At 58.9% G+C, this 20,593-nt stretch overlaps 1 protein-coding gene across 1 annotated transcript in view; it reads right to left on the bottom strand.

Moving 5' to 3' along the window:
- Positions 1-9,948: 9,948 nt before the first annotated feature.
- Positions 9,949-20,593, bottom strand: part of LOC144954107 (transient receptor potential cation channel subfamily M member 3-like) — a gene marked incomplete at its 5' end in the record, with an annotated part of 50,998 nt that continues 40,353 nt past the window's right edge. Inside the window, 3 exons of the mRNA XM_078884682.1 lie at positions 9,949-10,023; positions 10,145-10,207; positions 10,797-10,877. Of these exons, the coding sequence (XP_078740808.1) occupies positions 9,949-10,023; positions 10,145-10,207; positions 10,797-10,877 (219 nt within the window). The remainder of the gene's footprint in view (positions 10,024-10,144; positions 10,208-10,796; positions 10,878-20,593) is intronic.

Raw genomic sequence — 20,593 nt, 5'->3', positions numbered from 1 at the left:
ACGACGGCTGTGTGGGTGGGTGGGGTTCACGACGGCCGTGTGGGTGGGTGGGGTTCACGGTGGCCGTGTGGGTGGGTGGGGTTCACGATGGCCGTGTGGGTGGGTGGGGTTCACGATGGCCGTGTGGGTGGGTGGGGTTCACGATGGCCGTGTGGGTGGGTGGGGTTCACGATGGCCGTGTGGTGGGGGGGGGTTCACGATGGCCGTGTGGGTGGGTGGGGTTCACGATGGCCGTGTGGGTGGGGTTCACGATGGCCGTGTGGGTGGGTGGGGTTCACGACGGCCGTGTGGGTGGGTGGGGTTCATGGTGGCCGTGTGGGTGGGTGGGGTTCATGATGGCCGTGTGGGTGGGTGGGGTTCACGATGGCCGTGTGGGTGGGTGGGGTTCATGGTGGCCGTGTGGGTGGGTGGGGTTCACGATGGCCGTGTGGGTGGGTGGGGTTCACGATGGCCGTGTGGGTGGGTGGGGTTCACGGTGGCCGTGTGGGTGGGTGGGGTTCACGGTGGCCGTGTGGGTGGGTGGGGTTCACGGTGGCCGTGTGGGTGGGTGGGGTTCACGATGGCCGTGTGGGTGGGTGGGTGGGGTTCACGACGACCGTGTGGGTGGGTGGGGTTCACGGTGGCCGTGTGGGTGGGTGGGGTTCACGACGACCGTGTGGGTGGGTGGGGTTCACGATGGCCGTGTGGGTGGGTGGGTGGGGTTCACGATGGCCGTGTGGGTGGGTGGGGTTCACGGTGGCCGTGTGGGTGGGTGGGGTTCACGATGGCCGTGTGGGTGGGTGGGGTTCACTGTGGCCGTGTGGGTGGGTGGGGTTCACGACGACCGTGTGGGTGGGTGGGGTTCACGATGGCCGTGTGGGTGGGTGGGTGGGGTTCACGATGGCCGTGTGGGTGGGTGGGGTTCACGGTGGCCGTGTGGGTGGGTGGGGTTCACGATGGCCGTGTGGGTGGGTGGGTGGGGTTCACGATGGCCGTGTGGGTGGGTGGGGTTCACGGTGGCCGTGTGGGTGGGTGGGGTTCACGATGGCCGTGTGGGTGGGTGGGTGGGGTTCACGATGGCCGTGTGGGTGGGTGGGGTTCACGGTGGCCGTGTGGGTGGGTGGGGTTCACGATGGCCGTGTGGGTGGGTGGGTGGGGTTCACGATGGCCGTGTGGGTGGGTGGGGTTCACGGTGGCCGTGTAGGTGGGTGGGGTTCACGATGGCCGTGTGGGTGGGTGGGGTTCACGATGGCCGGGTGGGTGGGTGGGGTTCACGATGGCCGTGTGGGTGGGTGGGGTTCACGGTGGCCGTGTGGGTGGGTGGGGTTCACGATGGCCGTGTGGGTGGGTGGGGTTCACGATGGCTGTGTGGGTGGGTGGGGTTCACGATGGCCGTGTGGGTGGGTGGGGTTCACGATGGCCGTGTGGGTGGGTGGGGTTCACGATGGCCGGGTGGGTGGGGTTCACGATGGCTGTGTGGGTGGGTGGGGTTCACGATGGCTGTGTGGGTGGGTGGGGTTCACGATGGCCGGGTGGGTGGGTGGGGTTCACGATGGCCGTGTGGGTGGGTGGGGTTCACGATGGCCGTGTGGGTGGGTGGGATTCAGGATGGCTGTGTCGCTAGGCTAACGATGTTTTACCTTCTTTACATCTCGAACCACGTGGTAGAGAGTGTTGGAAGGTCCTTGTTTCTGTGGGAGACACGGGGAGACACGGGGAGACACGGGGGAGACACGGGGAGACACGGGGAGACATGGGGGAGACACGGGGGAGACACGGGGAGACACGGGGAGACACGGTGAATCACGCGGGGAGACACGGGGGAGACACGGGGAGACACGGGGGAGACACGGGGGAGACACGGGGAGACACGGGGAGACACGGGGAGACATGGGGGAGACACGGGGAGACACGGGGAGACACGGGGAGACACGGGGGAGACACGGGGGAGACACGGGGAGACACGGGGAGACACGGGGGGACACGGGGGAGACATGGGGAGACACGGGGGAGACACGGGGGAGACATGGGGAGACACGGGGGAGACACGGGGGAGACACGGGGAGACACGGGGAGACACGGGGGAGACACGGGGGGACACGGGGGAGACACGGTGAATCGCGCGGGGAGACACGGGGAGACACGGTGAATCGCGCGGGGAGACACGGGGAGACACGGGGAGACACGGTGAATCACGCGAGGAGACATGGGGGAGGCACGGGGAGACACGGTGAATCACGCGAGGAGACATGGGGGAGGCACGGGGAGACACGGTGAATCACGCGAGGAGACACGGGGAGACACGGTGAATCACGCGGGGAGACACGGGGAGACACGGGGAGACACGGTGAATCACGCGAGGAGACATGGGGGAGGCACGGGGAGACACGGGGGAGACACGGGGGAGACACGGGGAGACACGGGGGAGACACGGGGGGGACACGGGGGAGACACGGTGAATCGCGCGGGGAGACACGGGGAGACACGGGGAGACACGGTGAATCGCGCGGGGAGACACGGGGAGACACGGGGAGACACGGTGAATCACGCGGGGAGACACGGGGAGACACGGGGAGACACGGTGAATCACGCGGGGAGACACGGGGAATCGCGCGGGGAGACACGGGGAGACACGGGGGAGACACGGGGAGACACGGGGGAGACACGGGGGAGACACGGGGAGACACGGGGAGACACGGGAGAGACACGGGGGAGACACGGGGGAGACACGGGGGAGACACGGGGGAGACACGGGGGAGACACGGGGAGACACGGGGAGACACGGGGAGACACGGGAGAGACACGGGGGAGACACGGGGAGACACGGGGGAGACACGGGGAGACACGGGGGAGACACGGGGAGACACGGGGAGACACGGGGGAGACACGGGGAGACACGGGGGAGACACGGGGAGATACGGGGAGACACGGGGGAGACACGGGGAGACACGGGGGAGACACGGGGAGACATGGGGGAGACACGGGGAGACACGGGGGAGACACGGGGAGACACGTGGAGACACGGGGGAGACACGGGGAGACACGGGGAGACATGGGGGAGACATGGGGGAGACACGGGGAGACATGGGGGAGACACGGGGAGACACTGGGAGACACGGGGGAGACACGGTGAATCGCGCGGGGAGACATGGGGGAGACACGGGGGGACACGGGGAGACACAGGAAGACACGGGGAGACACGGGGAGACACGGGGAGACACGGGGGGACACGGGGAGACATGGGGGAGACATGGGGGAGACACGGGGGAGACACGGGGAGACATGGGGGAGACACGGGGAGACACGGGGAGACATGGGGGAGACACCGGGAGACACGGGGAGACACGGTGAGACACGGGGAGACACGGGGAGACACGGGGAGACACGGGGAGACACGGTGAGACACGGGGAGACACGGTGAGACACGGGGAGACACGGGGAGACACGGGGAGACACGGGGGGACACGGGGAAACAGGGGGAGACACGGGGGAGACACGGGGAGACACGGGGAGACATGGGGAGACACGGGGAGACACGGGGGAGACACGGGGAGACACGGGGAGACACGGGGAGACATGGGGGAGACACGGGGAGACACGGGGAGACATGGGGGAGACACGGGGAGACACGGGGAGACACGGGGAGACACGGGGGAGACACGGGGAGACATGGGGAGACACGGGGGAGACACGGGGAGACACGGGGAGACATGGGGAGACACGGGGAGATTTTCGGGAGACACACAGATCCAGTGGGGAGGACGTGGTGCTGTTGGTGTTGGTGGTGGTCAGTAGGTGGTGAGTAGGTGGTGAGTAGGTGGTGAGTAGGTGGTGAGTTGGTGGTGGTGAGTTGGTGGTGGTGAGTAGGTGGTGAGTAGGTGGTGAGTAGGTGGTGAGTAGGTGGTGAGTTGGTGGTGAGTAGGTGGTGAGTAGGTGGTGAGTAGGTGGTGGTGAGTAGGTGGTGAGTTGGTGGTGGTGAGTAGGTGGTGAGTAGGTGGTGAGTAGGTGGTGAGTTGGTGGTGGTGAGTAGGTGGTGAGTAGGTGGTGAGTTGGTGGTGAGTAGGTGGTGAGTAGGTGGTGAGTAGGTGGTGGTGAGTAGGTGGTGAGTAGGTGGTGGTGAGTAGGTGGTGAGTAGGTGGTGAGTAGGTGGTGAGTTGGTGGTGGTGAGTAGGTGGTGAGTAGGTGGTGAGTAGGTGGTGGTGAGATATTGGTGGTGGTGAGTAGGTGGTGGTGAGTAGGTGGTGAGTAGGTGGTGAGTAGGTGGTGAGTAGGTGGTGAGTAGGTGGTGGTGGTGAGTAGGTGGTGGTGAGTAGGTGGTGAGTAGGTGGTGAGTAGGTGGTGAGTAGGTGGTGGTGGTGAGTAGGTGGTGGTGAGTAGGTGGTGGTGAGAAGGTGGTGAGTAGGTGGTGTTGATGGTGTTGGTGAGTAGGTGGTGAGTAGGTGGTGAGTAGGTGGTGAGTAGGTGGTGAGTAGGTGGTGTTGGTGAGTAGGTGGTGAGTAGGTGGTGAGTAGGTGGTGAGTAGGTGGTGGTGGTGAGTAGGTGGTGAGTAGGTGGTGAGTGTTGGTAAGTAGGTGGTGGTGAGTAGGTGGTGAGTAGGTGGTGAGTAGGTGGTGAGTAGGTGGTGGTGAGTAGGTGGTGAGTAGGTAGTGAGTAGGTGGTGAGTAGGTGGTGAGTAGGTGGTGGTGAGTAGGTGGTGAGTAGGTAGTGAGTAGGTGGTGAGTAGGTGGTGGTGAGTAGGTGGTGAGTAGGTAGTGAGTAGGTGGTGGTGAGTAGATGGTAGTGAGTAGGTGGTGGTGAGTAGGTGGTGAGTAGGTGGTGGTGGTGAGTAGGTGGTGGTGAGTAGGTGGTGAGTAGGTGGTGGTGGTGAGTAGGTGGTGAGTAGGTGGTGAGTGTTGGTAAGTAGGTGGTGGTGAGTAGGTGGTGAGTAGGTGGTGAGTAGGTGGTGAGTAGGTGGTGGTGAGTAGGTGGTGAGTAGGTAGTGAGTAGGTGGTGAGTAGGTGGTGAGTAGGTGGTGGTGAGTAGGTGGTGAGTAGGTAGTGAGTAGGTGGTGAGTAGGTGGTGGTGAGTAGGTGGTGAGTAGGTAGTGAGTAGGTGGTGAGTAGGTGGTGAGTAGGTGGTGGTGAGTAGGTGGTGAGTAGGTGGTGAGTAGGTGGTGGTGAGTGGTGGTGAGTAGGTGGTGAGTAGGTGGTGAGTAGGTGGTGAGTAGGTGGTGGTGAGTAGGTGGTGAGTAGGTGGTGAGTAGGTAGTGAGTAGGTAGTGAGTAGGTGGTGAGTAGGTAGTGAGTAGGTGGTGAGTAGGTGGTGAGTAGGTGGTGGTGAGTAGGTGGTGAGTAGGTGGTGAGTAGGTGGTGAGTAGGTGGTGGTGAGTAGGTGGTGAGTAGGTGGTGAGTAGGTGGTGGTGAGTAGGTGGTGAGTAGGTGGTGAGTAGGTGGTGGTGAGTAGGTGGTGAGTAGGTGGTGAGTAGGTGGTGAGTAGGTGGTGGTGGTGAGTAGGTGGTGAGTAGGTGGTGAGTAGGTGGTGGTGGTGAGTAGGTGGTGAGTAGGTGGTGAGTAGGTAGTGAGTAGGTGGTGAGTGGTGGTGAGTAGGTGGTGAGTAGGTGGTGAGTAGGTGGTGGTGAGTAGGTGGTGAGTAGGTGGTGGTGGTGAGTAGGTGGTGAGTAGGTGGTGAGTAGGTAGTGAGTAGGTGGTGAGTAGGTGGTGAGTAGGTGGTGAGTAGGTGGTGGTGAGTAGGTGGTGAGTAGGTGGTGAGTAGGTGGTGGTGAGTAGGTGGTGAGTAGGTGGTGAGTAGGTGGTGGTGAGTGGTGGTGAGTAGGTGGTGAGTAGTAGGTGGTGAGTAGATGGTGAGTAGGTGGTGAGTAGGTGGTGAGTAGGTGGTGAGTAGGTGGTGGTGAGTAGGTGGTGAGTAGGTGGTGAGTATGTGGTGAGTAGGTGGTGAGTAGGTGGTGGTGAGTAGGTGGTGAGTAGGTGGTGAGTAGGTAGTGAGTAGGTGGTGAGTGGTGGTGAGTAGGTGGTGAGTAGGTGGTGAGTGGTGGTGAGTAGGTGGTGGTGAGTAGGTGGTGAGTAGGTGGTGAGTGGTGGTGAGTAGGTGGTGAGTAGGTAGTGAGTGGTGGTGAGTAGGTGGTGGTGAGTAGGTGGTGAGTAGGTGGTGAGTGGTGGTGAGTAGGTGGTGGTGAGTAGGTGGTGAGTAGGTGGTGAGTGGTGGTGAGTAGGTGGTGAGTAGGTAGTGAGTAGGTGGTGGTGAGTAGGTGGTGAGTAGGTGGTGAGTAGGTGGTGAGTGGTGGTGAGTAGGTGGTGAGTAGGTGGTGTGGTAGGTGGTGAGTAGGTGGTGGTGAGTAGGTGGTGAGTAGGTGGTGGTGAGTAGGTGGTGAGTAGTTGGTGAGTAGGTGGTGAGTAGGTGGTGGTGGTGGTGGTGAGTAGGTGGTGTTGATGGTGGTGGTGAGTTGGTGGTGAGTGGTGAGTAGGTGGTGAGTAGGTGGTGAGTAGGTGGTGGTGAGTAGGTGGTGAGTAGGTGGTGAGGGTGGTGGTGAGTAGGTGGTGAGTAGGTGGTGGTGAGTAGGTGGTGAGTAGGTGGTGGTGAGTAGGTGGTGAGTAGGTGGTGAGGGTGGTGGTGAGTAGGTGGTGAGTAGGTGGTGAGTTGGTGGTGAGTAGGTGGTGAGTAGATGGTGGTGAGTAGGTGGTGAGTAGGTGAGTGAGTAGGTGGTGAGTAGGTGGTGGTGAGTAGGTGGTGAGTAGATGGTGAGTAGGTGGTGAGTAGGTGGTGAGTAGGTGGTGAGTAGGTGGTGGTGAGTAGGTGGTGAGTAGATGGTGAGTAGGTGGTGAGTAGGTGGTGAGTAGGTGGTGAGTAGGTGGTGGTGAGTAGGTGGTGAGTAGGTGGTGAGTAGATGGTGAGTAGGTGGTGAGTAGGTGGTGAGTTGGTGGTGAGTAGGTGGTGAGTAGATGGTGGTGAGTAGGTGGTGAGTAGGTGAGTGAGTAGGTGGTGAGTAGGTGGTGGTGAGTAGGTGGTGAGTAGATGGTGAGTAGGTGGTGAGTAGGTGGTGGTGAGTAGGTGGTGAGTAGGTGAGTGAGTAGGTGGTGAGTAGGTGGTGAGTAGATGGTAGTGAGTAGGTGGTGAGTAGGTGGTGAGTAGGTGGTGAGTAGTAGGTAGTGAGTAGGTGGTGAGTAGGTGGTGAGTAGGTGGTGGTGAGTAGGTGGTGAGTAGGTGGTGAGTAGGTGGTGAGTAGATGGTGAGTAGGTGGTGAGTAGGTGGTGAGTAGGTGGTGAGTAGGTGGTGGTGAGTAGGTGGTGAGTAGGTGGTGAGTAGATGGTGAGTAGGTGGTGAGTAGGTGGTGAGTAGGTGGTGAGTAGGTGAGTGAGTAGGTGGTGAGTAGGTGGTGAGTAGATGGTAGTGAGTAGGTGGTGAGTAGGTGGTGAGTAGGTGGTGAGTAGTAGGTAGTGAGTAGGTGGTGAGTAGGTGGTGGTGAGTAGGTGGTGGTGGTAGTGAGTAGATGGTGAGTAGGTAGTGAGTAGGTGGTGAGTAGGTGGTGGTGAGTAGGTGGTGAGTAGGTAGTGAGTAGGTGGTGAGTAGGTGGTGGTGGTGGTGAGTAGGTGGTGAGTAGGTGGTGAGTAGTTGGTGGTGAGTAGGTGGTGAGTAGGTGGTGTTGGTGAGTAGGTGGTGAGTAGGTGGTGAGTAGGTGGTGAGTAGGTGGTGGTGGTGAGTTGGTGGTGAGTAGGTGGTGTTGGTGAGTGTTGGTGAGTAGGTGGTGAGTAGGTGGTGAGTAGGTGGTGGTGGTGAGTTGGTGGTGAGTAGGTGGTGAGTAGGTGGTGAGTAGGTGGTGAGTGGTGGTGAGTAGGTGATGGTGGTGTTGGTGAGTTGGTGGTGGTGGTGAGTATGTGGTGAGTAGGTGGTGAGTAGGTGGTGAGTAGGTGGTGAGTGCTCACCGTGTTGTAGAGCTCCTCGAGTCGAGAGAGGGTGAGAAAGCGATGCATACTCACTCCGTTTTCAATCAACAGCTTCACAAAGTCCACACGGTCCATGACCAGCGCGTCCAGCATGGCCTGCTCCAGCGAGCCCACCTGTAACCCACTCAGTCACTCAGTCAGTCAGTCACTCAGTCACTCAGTCAGTCACTCAGTCACTCAGTCAGTCAGTCAGTCACTCACTCACTCCGTTTTCAATCAACAGCTTCACAAAGTCCACACGGTCCATGACCAGCGCGTCCAGCATGGCCTGCTCCAGCGAGCCCACCTGTGACCCACTCAGTCACTCAGTCAGTCAGTCACTCAGTCACTCAGTCAGTCACTCAGTCACTCAGTCAGTCACTCAGTCACTCACTCAGTCACTCAGTCAGTCACTCAGTCACTCACTCAGTCAGTCACTCACTCAGTCACTCACTCACTCAGTCAGTCAGTCAGTCACTCAGTCAGTCAGTCACTCACTCAGTCACTCACTCACTCAGTCAGTCAGTCACTCAGTCACTCAGTCACTCAGTCACTCAGTCAGTCAGTCACTCAGTCAGTCACTCAGTCACTCAGTCACTCAGTCACTCACTCACTCAGTCACTCAGTCAGTCAGTCACTCACTCAGTCACTCAGTCAGTCACTCAGTCAGCCAGTCAGTCACTCAGTCACTCAGTTACTCAGTCACTCACTCAGTCACTCACTCAGTTAGTCAGTCACTCACTCAGTCACTCAGTCAGTCACTCAGTCACTCAGTCAGTCACTCAGTCACTCAGTCACTCAGCCACTTACTCAGTCACTAACTCACTCAGTTACTCAGTCACTCAGTCACTCACTCAGTCACTCACTCAGTCACTCAGTCACTCAGTCACTCACTCAGTCACTCACTCACTCCGTTTTCAATCAACAGCTTCACAAAGTCCACACGGTCCATGACCAGCGCGTCCAGCATGGCCTGCTCCAGCGAGCCCACCTGTAACCCACTCAGTCACTCAGTCAGTCAGTCACTCAGTCACTCAGTCAGTCACTCAGTCACTCAGTCACTCAGTCAGTCACTCACTCACTCCGTTTTCAATCAACAGCTTCACAAAGTCCACACGGTCCATGACCAGCGCGTCCAGCATGGCCTGCTCCAGCGAGCCCACCTGTAACCCACTCAGTCACTCAGTCAGTCAGTCACTCAGTCAGTCACTCAGTCACTCAGTCACTCAGTCACTCACTCAGTCACTCACTCAGTCACTCACTCACTCCGTTTTCAATCAGCAGCTTCACAAAGTCCACACGGTCCATGACCAGCGCGTCCAGCATGGCCTGCTCCAGCGAGCCCACGTGTAACCCACTCAGTCACTCAGTCAGTCAGTCACTCAGTCACTCAGTCAGTCACTCAGTCACTCAGTCAGTCAGTCAGTCACTCACTCACTCCGTTTTCAATCAGCAGCTTCACAAAGTCCACACGGTCCATGACCAGCGCGTCCAGCATGGCCTGCTCCAGCGAGCCCACCTGTAACCCACTCAGTCACTCAGTCAGTCACTCAGTCACTCAGTCACTCAGTCAGTCACTCAGTCACTCACTCACTCAGTCACTCAGTCACTCACTCAGTCACTCAGTCAGTCAATCAGTCACTCAGTCACTCACTCACTCAGTCAGTCAGTCAGTCACTCAGTCAGTCAGTCACTCACTCAGTCACTCACTCACTCAGTCAGTCAGTCACTCAGTCACTCAGTCACTCAGTCACTCAGTCAGTCAGTCACTCAGTCAGTCACTCAGTCACTCAGTCACTCAGTCACTCACTCACTCAGTCACTCAGTCAGTCAGTCACTCACTCAGTCACTCAGTCAGTCACTCAGTCAGCCAGTCAGTCACTCAGTCACTCAGTTACTCAGTCACTCACTCAGTCACTCACTCAGTTAGTCAGTCACTCACTCAGTCACTCAGTCAGTCACTCAGTCACTCAGTCAGTCACTCAGTCACTCAGTCACTCAGCCACTTACTCAGTCACTAACTCACTCAGTTACTCAGTCACTCAGTCACTCAGTCAGTCAATCACTCCGTTTTCAATCAACAGCTTCACAAAGTCCACACGGTCCATGACCAGCGCGTCCAGCATGGCCTGCTCCAGCGAGCCCACCTGTAACCCACTCAGTCACTCAGTCAGTCAGTCACTCAGTCAGTCACTCAGTCACTCAGTCACTCAGTCACTCACTCAGTCACTCACTCAGTCACTCACTCACTCCGTTTTCAATCAGCAGCTTCACAAAGTCCACACGGTCCATGACCAGCGCGTCCAGCATGGCCTGCTCCAGCGAGCCCACGTGTAACCCACTCAGTCACTCAGTCAGTCAGTCACTCAGTCACTCAGTCACTCAGTCAGTCACTCAGTCACTCAGTCAGTCAGTCATTCACTCACTCCGTTTTCAATCAGCAGCTTCACAAAGTCCACACGGTCCATGACCAGCGCGTCCAGCATGGCCTGCTCCAGCGAGCCCACCTGTAACCCACTCAGTCACTCAGTCAGTCACTCAGTCACTCAGTCACTCAGTCAGTCACTCAGTCACTCACTCACTCAGTCACTCAGTCACTCACTCAGTCACTCAGTCAGTCAATCAGTCACTCAGTCACTCAGTCACTCAGTCACTCAGTCAGTCAGTCAATCAGTCACTCACTCAGTCACTCAGTCACTCAGTCAGTCAATCAGTCACTCACTCACTCAGTCACTCAGTCACTCAGTCAGTCAGTCAATCAGTCACTCACTCAGTCACTCAGTCACTCAGTCAGTCAATCAGTCACTCACTCACTCAGTCACTCAGTCACTCAGTCAGTCAGTCAATCAGTCACTCACTCAGTCACTCAGTCACTCAGTCAGTCAATCAGTCACTCACTCACTCCGTTCCCGAACAGCAGCTTCACAAAGTCCACACGGTCCATGACCAGCGCGTCCAGCATGGCCTGCTCCAGCGAGCCCACCTGTAACCCACTCAGTCACTCAGTCAGTCAGTCACTCAGTCACTCAGTCAGTCAGTCAGTCACTCAGTCAGTCAGTCAGTCACTCAGTCACTCACTCAGTCACTCACTCAGTCATTCAGTCACTCAGTCACTCAGTCACTCACTCAGTCACTCAGTCACTCAGTCACTCACTCAGTCACTCAGTCACTCAGTCACTCAGTCAGCCAGTCACTCAGTCACTCAGTCAGTCACTCAGTCACTCACTCAGTCAGTCACTCAGTCAGTCAGTCAGTCACTCAGTCACTCAGTCACTCAGTCACTCACTCACTCAGTCACTCACTCACTCAGTCACTCAGTCACTCAGTTACTCAGTCAGCCAGTCACTCAGTCACTCAGTCAGTCACTCAGTTAGTCACTCAGTCAGTCAATCAGTCAGTCACTCAGTCACTCACTCAGTCACTCAGTCAGCCAGTCACTCAATCAGTCAGTCAGTCACTCAGTTAGTCACTCAGTCAGTCAATCAGTCAGTCACTCAGTCACTCACTCACTCAGTCACTCAGTCACTCACTCAGTCAGTCAGTCACTCAGTCAGCCAGTCACTCAGTCAGTCACTCAGTCAGTTGCTCAGTCAGTCAGTCAGTCAGTCACTCAGTTACTCAGTCACTCACTAAGTCAGTCAGTCACTCACTCACTAAGTCAGCCAGTCACTCACTCAGTCAGTCACTCAGTCACTCACTCAGTCAGTCACTAACTCACTCAGTTACTCAGTCACTCAGTCACTCACTCAGTCAGTCACTAACTCACTCAGTTACTCACTCACTCAGTCACTCACTCAGTCACTCACTCAGTCAGCCAGTCAGTCACTCAGTCAGTCAGTCACTCAGTCACTCACTCACTCAGTCACTCACTCACTCAGTCAGCCAGTCACTCACTCAGTCAGTCACTCAGTCACTCACTCAGTCAGTCACTAACTTACTCAGTTACTCAGTCACTCAGTCACTCACTTAGTCAGTCCCTCAGTCACTCACTCAGTCACTCAGTCAGCCAGTCACAGTCACTCACTCAGTCAGTCAGTCACTCAGTCAGTCACTCGCTCACTCAGTCACTCAGTTAGTCAGTCACTCACTCAGTCAGTCACTCAGTCAGTCACTCACTCACTCAGTCACTCACTCAGTCACTCAGTCAGTCACTCAGTCACTCAGTCACTCACTCAGTCACTCAGTCAGTCAGTCACTCAGTCAGTCAGTCACTCAGTCACTCACTCAGTCAGTAACTCAGTCACTCACTCACTCAGTCACTCAGTCAGTCAGTCACTCACTCACTCAGTCAATCTGTCAGTCACTCAGTGACTCACTCAGTGACTCACTCAGTGACTCACTCAGTCACTCACTCACTCAGTCACTCACTCACTCACTCGGTCAGTAAGTCACTCACTCAGTCACTCACTCACTCAGTCACTCACTCACTCACTCAGTCACTCACTCGGTCAGTCAGTCAGTCACTCACTCAGTCAGTCACTCACTCAGTCAGTAACTCAGTCACTCACTCACTCAGTCACTCACTCACTCAGTCAGTCACTCATCTACCCACCCACCAACCCACTCACCCACCCACCCACTCACCCACCGACCCCCCACCCACCCCCCCACCCCCCCCACCCACCCACCCACTCACTCACCCACCCACCGACCCCCCCACCCACCGACCCCCCCACCCACCGACCCACCGACCCACCGACCCCCCCACCCCCCCACCCCCCCACCCCCCCACCCACCCACCCACTCACTCACCCCCCACCCACTCACCCACCCACCCACCCACCCACTCACTCACCTACTCACCCACCCACCCACCCACTCACCTACTCACCCACCCACCCACTCACCCACCCACTCAATCACCCACCCACCCACTCACTCACCCACCCACCCACTCACTCACCCACCCACCCACTCACTCACCCACCCACCCACTCACCTACTCACCCACCCACCCACTCACCTACTCACCTACTCACCCACCCACCCACTCACCTACCCACCCACTCACCTACTCACCCACCCACCCACTCACCTACTCACCCACCACCCACCCACCCACTCACCCCCCCCCCCCCCCACCCACCCCCCCACCCACCCACCCCACCCCCCCACCCCCCACTCACCCAGTTGAGGAGTGCCTGCGTCCGTGGGTCCAACTCCTCCTCCTCCCCCTTATCCCCCTTCCCCCCCTTCTCCCCCCTCCCCTTCACCTTCGCCCCTCCCCCCTTGGTCCCCTTTCCCCTGGGGGGGTCACCGCCCCCCCCCTTCTTGCTGCGGTGGGGCCTGGAGCCCTCAGCTGTGCCCCCCAATTCTTTGTCACCCTCAGAGGGCAGCGTGGTCTGATCATCATCATCATCACCATCACCATGGTTATCATCACGATCATCACAATCATCATCACAATCATCATCACAATCATTATCACAATCATCATCATCACAATCATCATCATCACAATCATCATCATCACAATCATCATCATCACCGTGATCATCATCATCATCATCACAATCATCATCACAATCATTATCACAATCATCATCATCATCACAATCATCATCATCACCGTGATCGTGGTCATCATCATCACAATCATCATCACCATGATCATCACAATCATCACAATCATCACAATCATCATCATCACCGTGATCATCATCACAATCATTATCACAATCATCATCATCACAATCATCATCACCATGATCATCACAATCATCATCATCACCATGATCATCATCATCATCATCACAATCATCATCACCATGATCATCATCATCATCATCATCACAATCATCATCATCACAATCATCATCATCACCGTGATCATCATCACAATCATTATCACAATCATCATTATCACAATCATCATCATCACAATCATCATCATCACCATGATCATCATCATCATCACAATCATCATCACCATGATCATCATCATCATCATCATCACAATCATCATCATCACAATCATCATCACCATGATCATCACAATCATCACAATCATCATCATCACAATCATCATCATCACCGTGATCATCATCATCATCATCACAATCATCATCACAATCATCATCATCACAATCATCATCACCATGATCATCACAATCATCACAATCATCATCATCACAATCATCATCATCACCGTGATCATCATCATCATCATCACAATCATCATCACCATGATCATCACAATCATCATCATCACAATCATCATCATCACCGTGATCGTGATCATCATCATCACAATCATCATCACCATGATCATCACAATCATCACAATCATCATCATCACAATCATCATCATCACCATGATCATCATCATCATCACAATCATCATCACCATGATCATCACAATCATCACAATCATCATCATCACAATCATCATCATCACCATCATCACCACCATCATCACCATCATCACCACCACCATCATCACCACCACCACCATCATCATCACCACCACCATCATCACCACCACCACCATCATCACCACCACCACCACCACCATCATCATCATCACCACCACCACCATCATCACCACCACCACCATCACCACCACCACCACCACCATCATCACCACCACCACCATCATCACCACCACCACCACCATCATCATCACCACCACCATCATCACCACCACCACCATCATCACCACCACCACCACCATCACCACCATCACCACCATCACCAGTAGCATCATCACCACCACCATCATCACCACCACCACCACCATCATCACCACCACCACCATCATCACCACCACCACCATCATCATCACCACCACCATCATCACCACCACCACCACCATCATCACCACCACCACCACCATCACCACCATCACCACCATCACCAGTAGCATCATCACCACCACCATCATCACCACCACCACCACCATCATCACCACCACCACCATCACCACCATCACCAGTAGCATCATCATCACCACGTGTGTGTGTGTATGGAGGCGGTGGTGGTGGTAGCGGTGGTGATGGTGGTGGTGGTGGTAGTGGAGGTGGTGGTGGCGGTGGTGGTGGTGGAGGTGGGGGTGGTGGTGGTAGCGGTGGTGGTGGTGGTGGTGGCGGTGTCGGTGGTGGTGGCGGTGTCGGTGGTGGTAGCGGTGGTGGTGGTGGCGGTGGTGGTGGTGGTAGCGGAGGTGGTGGTGGCGGTGGTGGTGGTGGTGGTAGCGGTGGTGGTGGTGGTAGCGGTGGTGGTGGTAGCGGAGGTGGTGGTGGTGGTGGTGGTGGTGGTAGCGGTGGTGGTGGTAGCGGAGGTGGTGGTGGTGGTGGTGGAGGTGGTGGTGGTGGTAGCGGAGGTGGTGGTGGTGGTGGTGGTAGCGGAGGTGGTGGTGGCGGTGGTGGTGGAGGTGGTAGCGGAGGTGGTGGTGGCGGTGGTGGTGTCGGTGGTGGTGGTGGTAGCGGTGGTGGTGGTAGCGGTGGTGGTGGTAGCGGAGGTGGTGGTAGCGGAGGTGGTGGCGGTGGTGGTGGTGGTGGCGGTGGTGGTGGTGGTGTCGGTGGTGGTGTCGGTGGTGGTGGTGGTGGTGGTGTCGGTGGTGTCGGTGGTGGTGGAGGTGGTGGTAGCGGAGGTGGTGGTAGCGGTGGTGGTGGTGGTGGTGGTAGTGGAGGTGGTGGTAGCGGTGGAGGTGGTGGTAGCGGTGGTGGTGGTGGTAGCGGTGGTGGTGGTGGTGGAGGTGGTGGTGGAGGTGGTGGTAGCGGTGGTGGTGGTGGTAGCGGAGGTGGTGGTAGCGGTGGTGGTGGTGGTAGCGGTGGTGGTGGTGGTAGCGGTGGTGGTGGTGGTAGCGGTGGTGGTGGTGGCGGTGGTGGTGGTGGTAGCGGTGGTGGTGGTGGTGGTAGCGGAGGTGGTGGTGGTAGCGGTGGTGGTGGTGGTGGTGGTAGCGGTGGTGGTGGTAGTGGAGGTGGTGGTGGCGGTGGTGGTGTCGGTGGTGGTGGTGGTAGCGGTGGTGGTGGTGGTGGTAGCGGTGGTGGTGGTGGTAGTGGAGGTGGTGGTGGTGGTAGCGGTGGTGGTGGTGGTGTCGGTGGTGGTGGTGGTGGTGGTAGCGGTGGTGGTGGTGGTGGTAGCGGTGGTGGTGGTGGTAGTGGAGGTGGTGGTGGTGGTGGTGGTAGCGGTGGCGGTGGTGGTGGAGGTGGTGGTGGTGGTAGCGGAGGTGGTGGTGGTGGAGGTGATGGTGGTGGTGGTTGTGGTGGTGGTGGTGGAGGTTGTCAAATGAATTCCGTCGATGGAAGCCACGGGCAGACGGGAACAGACAAGGCGAGACAGAGAGACAGAGACGGTGAGTCAAAGGAGACGCGGACACAGACGCGCACGGGGCAAATCATCGACAAATCATAGCGAATAAATCATAGAAAAATCATCGACAAATCATTGGAAAATCATAGCGAATAAATCATAGAAAAATCATCGACAAATCATCGACAAATCATTGGAAAATCATAGCGAATAAATCATAAAAAAATCATCGACAAATCATTGGAAAATCATAGCGAATAAATCATAGAAAAATCATAGCCACGTCACGGAGTGAATCATAGAGGTCACAGAGGGTTGATCAATCATAGATGAATCATAGACATGATACCAACTCACTCACTCACTCACCCACCCACTCACTCACTCAACCACTCACTCACTCGCTCACCCACCCACTCGCTCACCCACCCACCCACTCACCCACCCACCCACTCACCCACTCACTCACTCAACCACTCACTCACTCACCCACCCACTCACTCACTCAACCACTCACTCACTCAACCACTCACTCACTCACCCACCCACTCACTCACCCACTCACCCACTCACCCACCCACTCACCCACCCACTCACTCACTCAACCACTCACTCACTCACCCACCCACTCGCTCACCCACCCACCCACTCACCCACCCACCCCCCCACCCACCCACTCACTCACCCACCCACTCACCCACTCACCCACCCACCCACTCACCCACCCACCCACTCACCCACTCACCCACCCACTCACCCACTCACCCACCCACTCACCCACTCACCCACCCACCCACTCACCCACCCACCCCCCCACCCACCCACTCACCCACCCACCCACTCACCCACCCACCCACCCACTCACCCACCCACCCACCCACTCACCCACCCACCCACCCACCCACCCACTCACCCACCCACCCCCCCACCCACCCACTCACCCACCCACTCACCCACTCACTCACCCACCCACCCACCCACTCACCCACCCACCCACCCACTCACCCACCCACCCACCCACTCAGTAACTAACTCACCCACTCACCCACCCACCCACTCACCCACCCCCCACTCACCCACCCACCCACCACTCACCCACCCACCCACTCACCCACCCCCCACTCACCCACCCACCCACTCACCCACCCCCCACTCACCCACCCACCCACTCACCCACCCACCCCCCACTCACCCACCCACCCACTCACCCACCCCCCACTCACCCACCCACTCACCCACCCACCCCCCACTCACCCACCCACCCACCCACTCACTCACCCACCCACCCACCCACCCACTCACCCACCCACCCACCCACCCACTCACTCACCCACCCACCCACCCACTCACTCACCCACCCACCCACTCACCCACCCCCCACTCACCCACCCACTCACCCACTCACCCACCCACTCACCCACTCACCCACCCACTCACCCACCCCCCACTCACCCACTCACCCACCCACCCACCCACTCACCCACCCCCCACTCACCCACTCACCCACCCACCCACCCACTCACCCACCCACCCACTCACCCACCCACCCACCCACTCACCCACCCACCCACCCACTCACCCACCCACCCACTCACCCACCCACCCACTCACCCAACCACCCACCCACTCACCCACTCACCCACCCACCCACCCACCCACTCACCCACCCACCCACCCACCCACCCACTCACCCACCCACCCACCCACTCACTAACTAACTCACCCACTCACCCACCCACCCACTCACCCACCCACCCACTCACCCACCCCCCACTCACCCACCCACCCACTCACCCACCCCCCACTCACCCACCCACCCACTCACCCACCCACCCCCCACTCACCCACCCACCCACTCACCCACCCCCCACTCACCCACCCACTCACCCACCCACCCCCCACTCACCCACCCACCCACCCACTCACTCACCCACCCACCTACCCACCCACTCACTCACCCACCCACCCACCCACTCACTCACCCACCCACCCACCCACCCACTCACTCACCCACCCACCCACTCACCCACCCCCCACTCACCCACCCACTCACCCACTCACCCACTCACCCACCCCCCACTCACCCACTCACCCACCCACCCACCCACTCACCCACCCCCCACTCACCCACTCACCCACTCACCCACCCCCCACTCACCCACCCACCCACTCACCCACCCACCCACTCACCCACCCACTCACCCACCCACCCACTCACCCACCCACCCACCCACTCACCCACCCACCCACCCACCCACTCACCCACCCACCCACTCACCCACCCACCCACTCACCCACCCACTCACCCACCCCCCACTCACCCACCCACCCACCCACTCACCCACCCACCCACTCACCCACCCACTCACCCACCCACCCACCCACCCACCCACTCACTCACCCACCCACCCACTCACCCACCCACCCACTCATCCACCCACTTACCCACTCACCCACCCACCCACTCACCCACCCCCCACTCACCCACCCACCCACCCACTCACCCACTCACCCACCCACCCACTCACCCACCCACCCACTCACCCACCCACCCACCCCCCACTCACCCACCCACCCCCCCCACTCACCCACCCACCCACCCACTCACCCACCCCCCACTCACCCACCCACCCACCCACTCACCCACTCACCCAACCACCCACCCACTCACCCACTCACCCACCCACTCACCCACTCACCCACCCACCCACCCACCCACTCACCCACCCACCCCACCCACTCACCCACCCACCCACTCACCCACCCACCCACCCACCCACTCACCCACTCACCCACCCACCCACTCACCCACTCACCCACCCACCCACTCACCCACCCACCCACCCACTCACTAACTAACTCACCCACTCACCCACCCACCCACTCACCCACCCACCCACTCACCCACCCCCCACTCACCCACCCACCCACTCACCCACCCCCCACTCACCCACCCACCCACTCACCCACCCACCCCCCACTCACCCACCCACCCACTCACCCACCCCCCACTCACCCACCCACTCACCCACCCACCCCCCACTCACCCACCCACCCACCCACTCACTCACCCACCCACCCACTCACTCACTCACCCACCCACCCACCCACCCACTCACTCACCCACCCACCCACCCACTCACTCACCCACCCACCCACTCACCCACCCCCCACTCACCCACCCACTCACCCACTCACCCACCCACTCACCCACTCACCCACCCACTCACCCACCCCCCACTCACCCACTCACCCACCCACCCACCCACCCACTCACCCACCCCCCACTCACCCACTCACCCACCCCCCACTCACCCACCCACCCACTCACCCACCCACCCACTCACCCACCCACTCACCCACCCACCCACTCACCCACCCACCCACCCACCCACCCACTCACCCACCCACCCACTCACCCACCCACCCACTCACCCACCCACTCACCCACCCCCCACTCACCCACCCACCCACCCACTCACCCACCCACCCACTCACCCACCCACTCACCCACCCACCCACTCACTCACTCACCCACCCACCCACTCACCCACCCACCCACTCATCCACCCACTCACCCACTCACCCACCCACCCACCCACCCACTCACCCACCCCCCACTCACCCACCCACCCACCCACCCACTCACCCACTCACCCACCCACCCACTCACCCACCCACCCACCCCCCACTCACCCACCCACCCCCCCACTCACCCACCCACCCACCCACTCACCCACCCCCCACTCACCCACCCACCCCACCCACTCACCCACTCACCCAACCACCCACCCACTCACCCACTCACCCACCCACCCACTCACCCACCCACCCACTCACCCACTCACCCACCCACCCACTCACCCACCCCCCACTCACCCACCCCCCACTCACCCACCCACCCACCCACTCACCCACCCACTCACCCACCCACCCAATCACCCACCCCCCACTCACCCACACCCACCCACTCACCCACCCACCCACTCACCCACTCACCCACCCACTCACCCACCCACTCACCCACCCACTCACCCACTCACCCACCCACTCACCCACTCACCCACTCACCCACCCACCCCCCCACTCACCCACCCATGGGATGCGTTACCCCTGCCACCCACCACGATCATTATCACTTTCTTTGACACTATCACTGTGACTGCCTCTATCACTATCACTGCCTTAAACACATTCCTGCTGCGGAGGGAGCTGGTAGGAACACGTTGGGTTGCTCGGTCAATGGCCTGCAGGTTCAACGGCGGCGTGGTGTATTCCGCAAATATGCCCGACTGTGAGGGCGGGCACAAGCCGGCATGAGTAGGTGAAACGTTGAGTTGATAAGGGCACCAACGGGATGACCAGCCCCTCCCCGCCCAGCCCCACCCCCTCCCACCTCCCACCCAGCCCCACCTCACCCCACCCAGCCCCTCCCCACCCTCCCCACCC

This window comes from Lampetra fluviatilis, unplaced genomic scaffold, assembly GCF_964198595.1.
Source record: "Lampetra fluviatilis unplaced genomic scaffold, kcLamFluv1.1 SCAFFOLD_620, whole genome shotgun sequence".
In the NCBI taxonomy this organism is placed as follows: domain Eukaryota; kingdom Metazoa; phylum Chordata; class Hyperoartia; order Petromyzontiformes; family Petromyzontidae; genus Lampetra; species Lampetra fluviatilis.
This window is presented reverse-complemented; position numbering and strand designations above follow the sequence as displayed.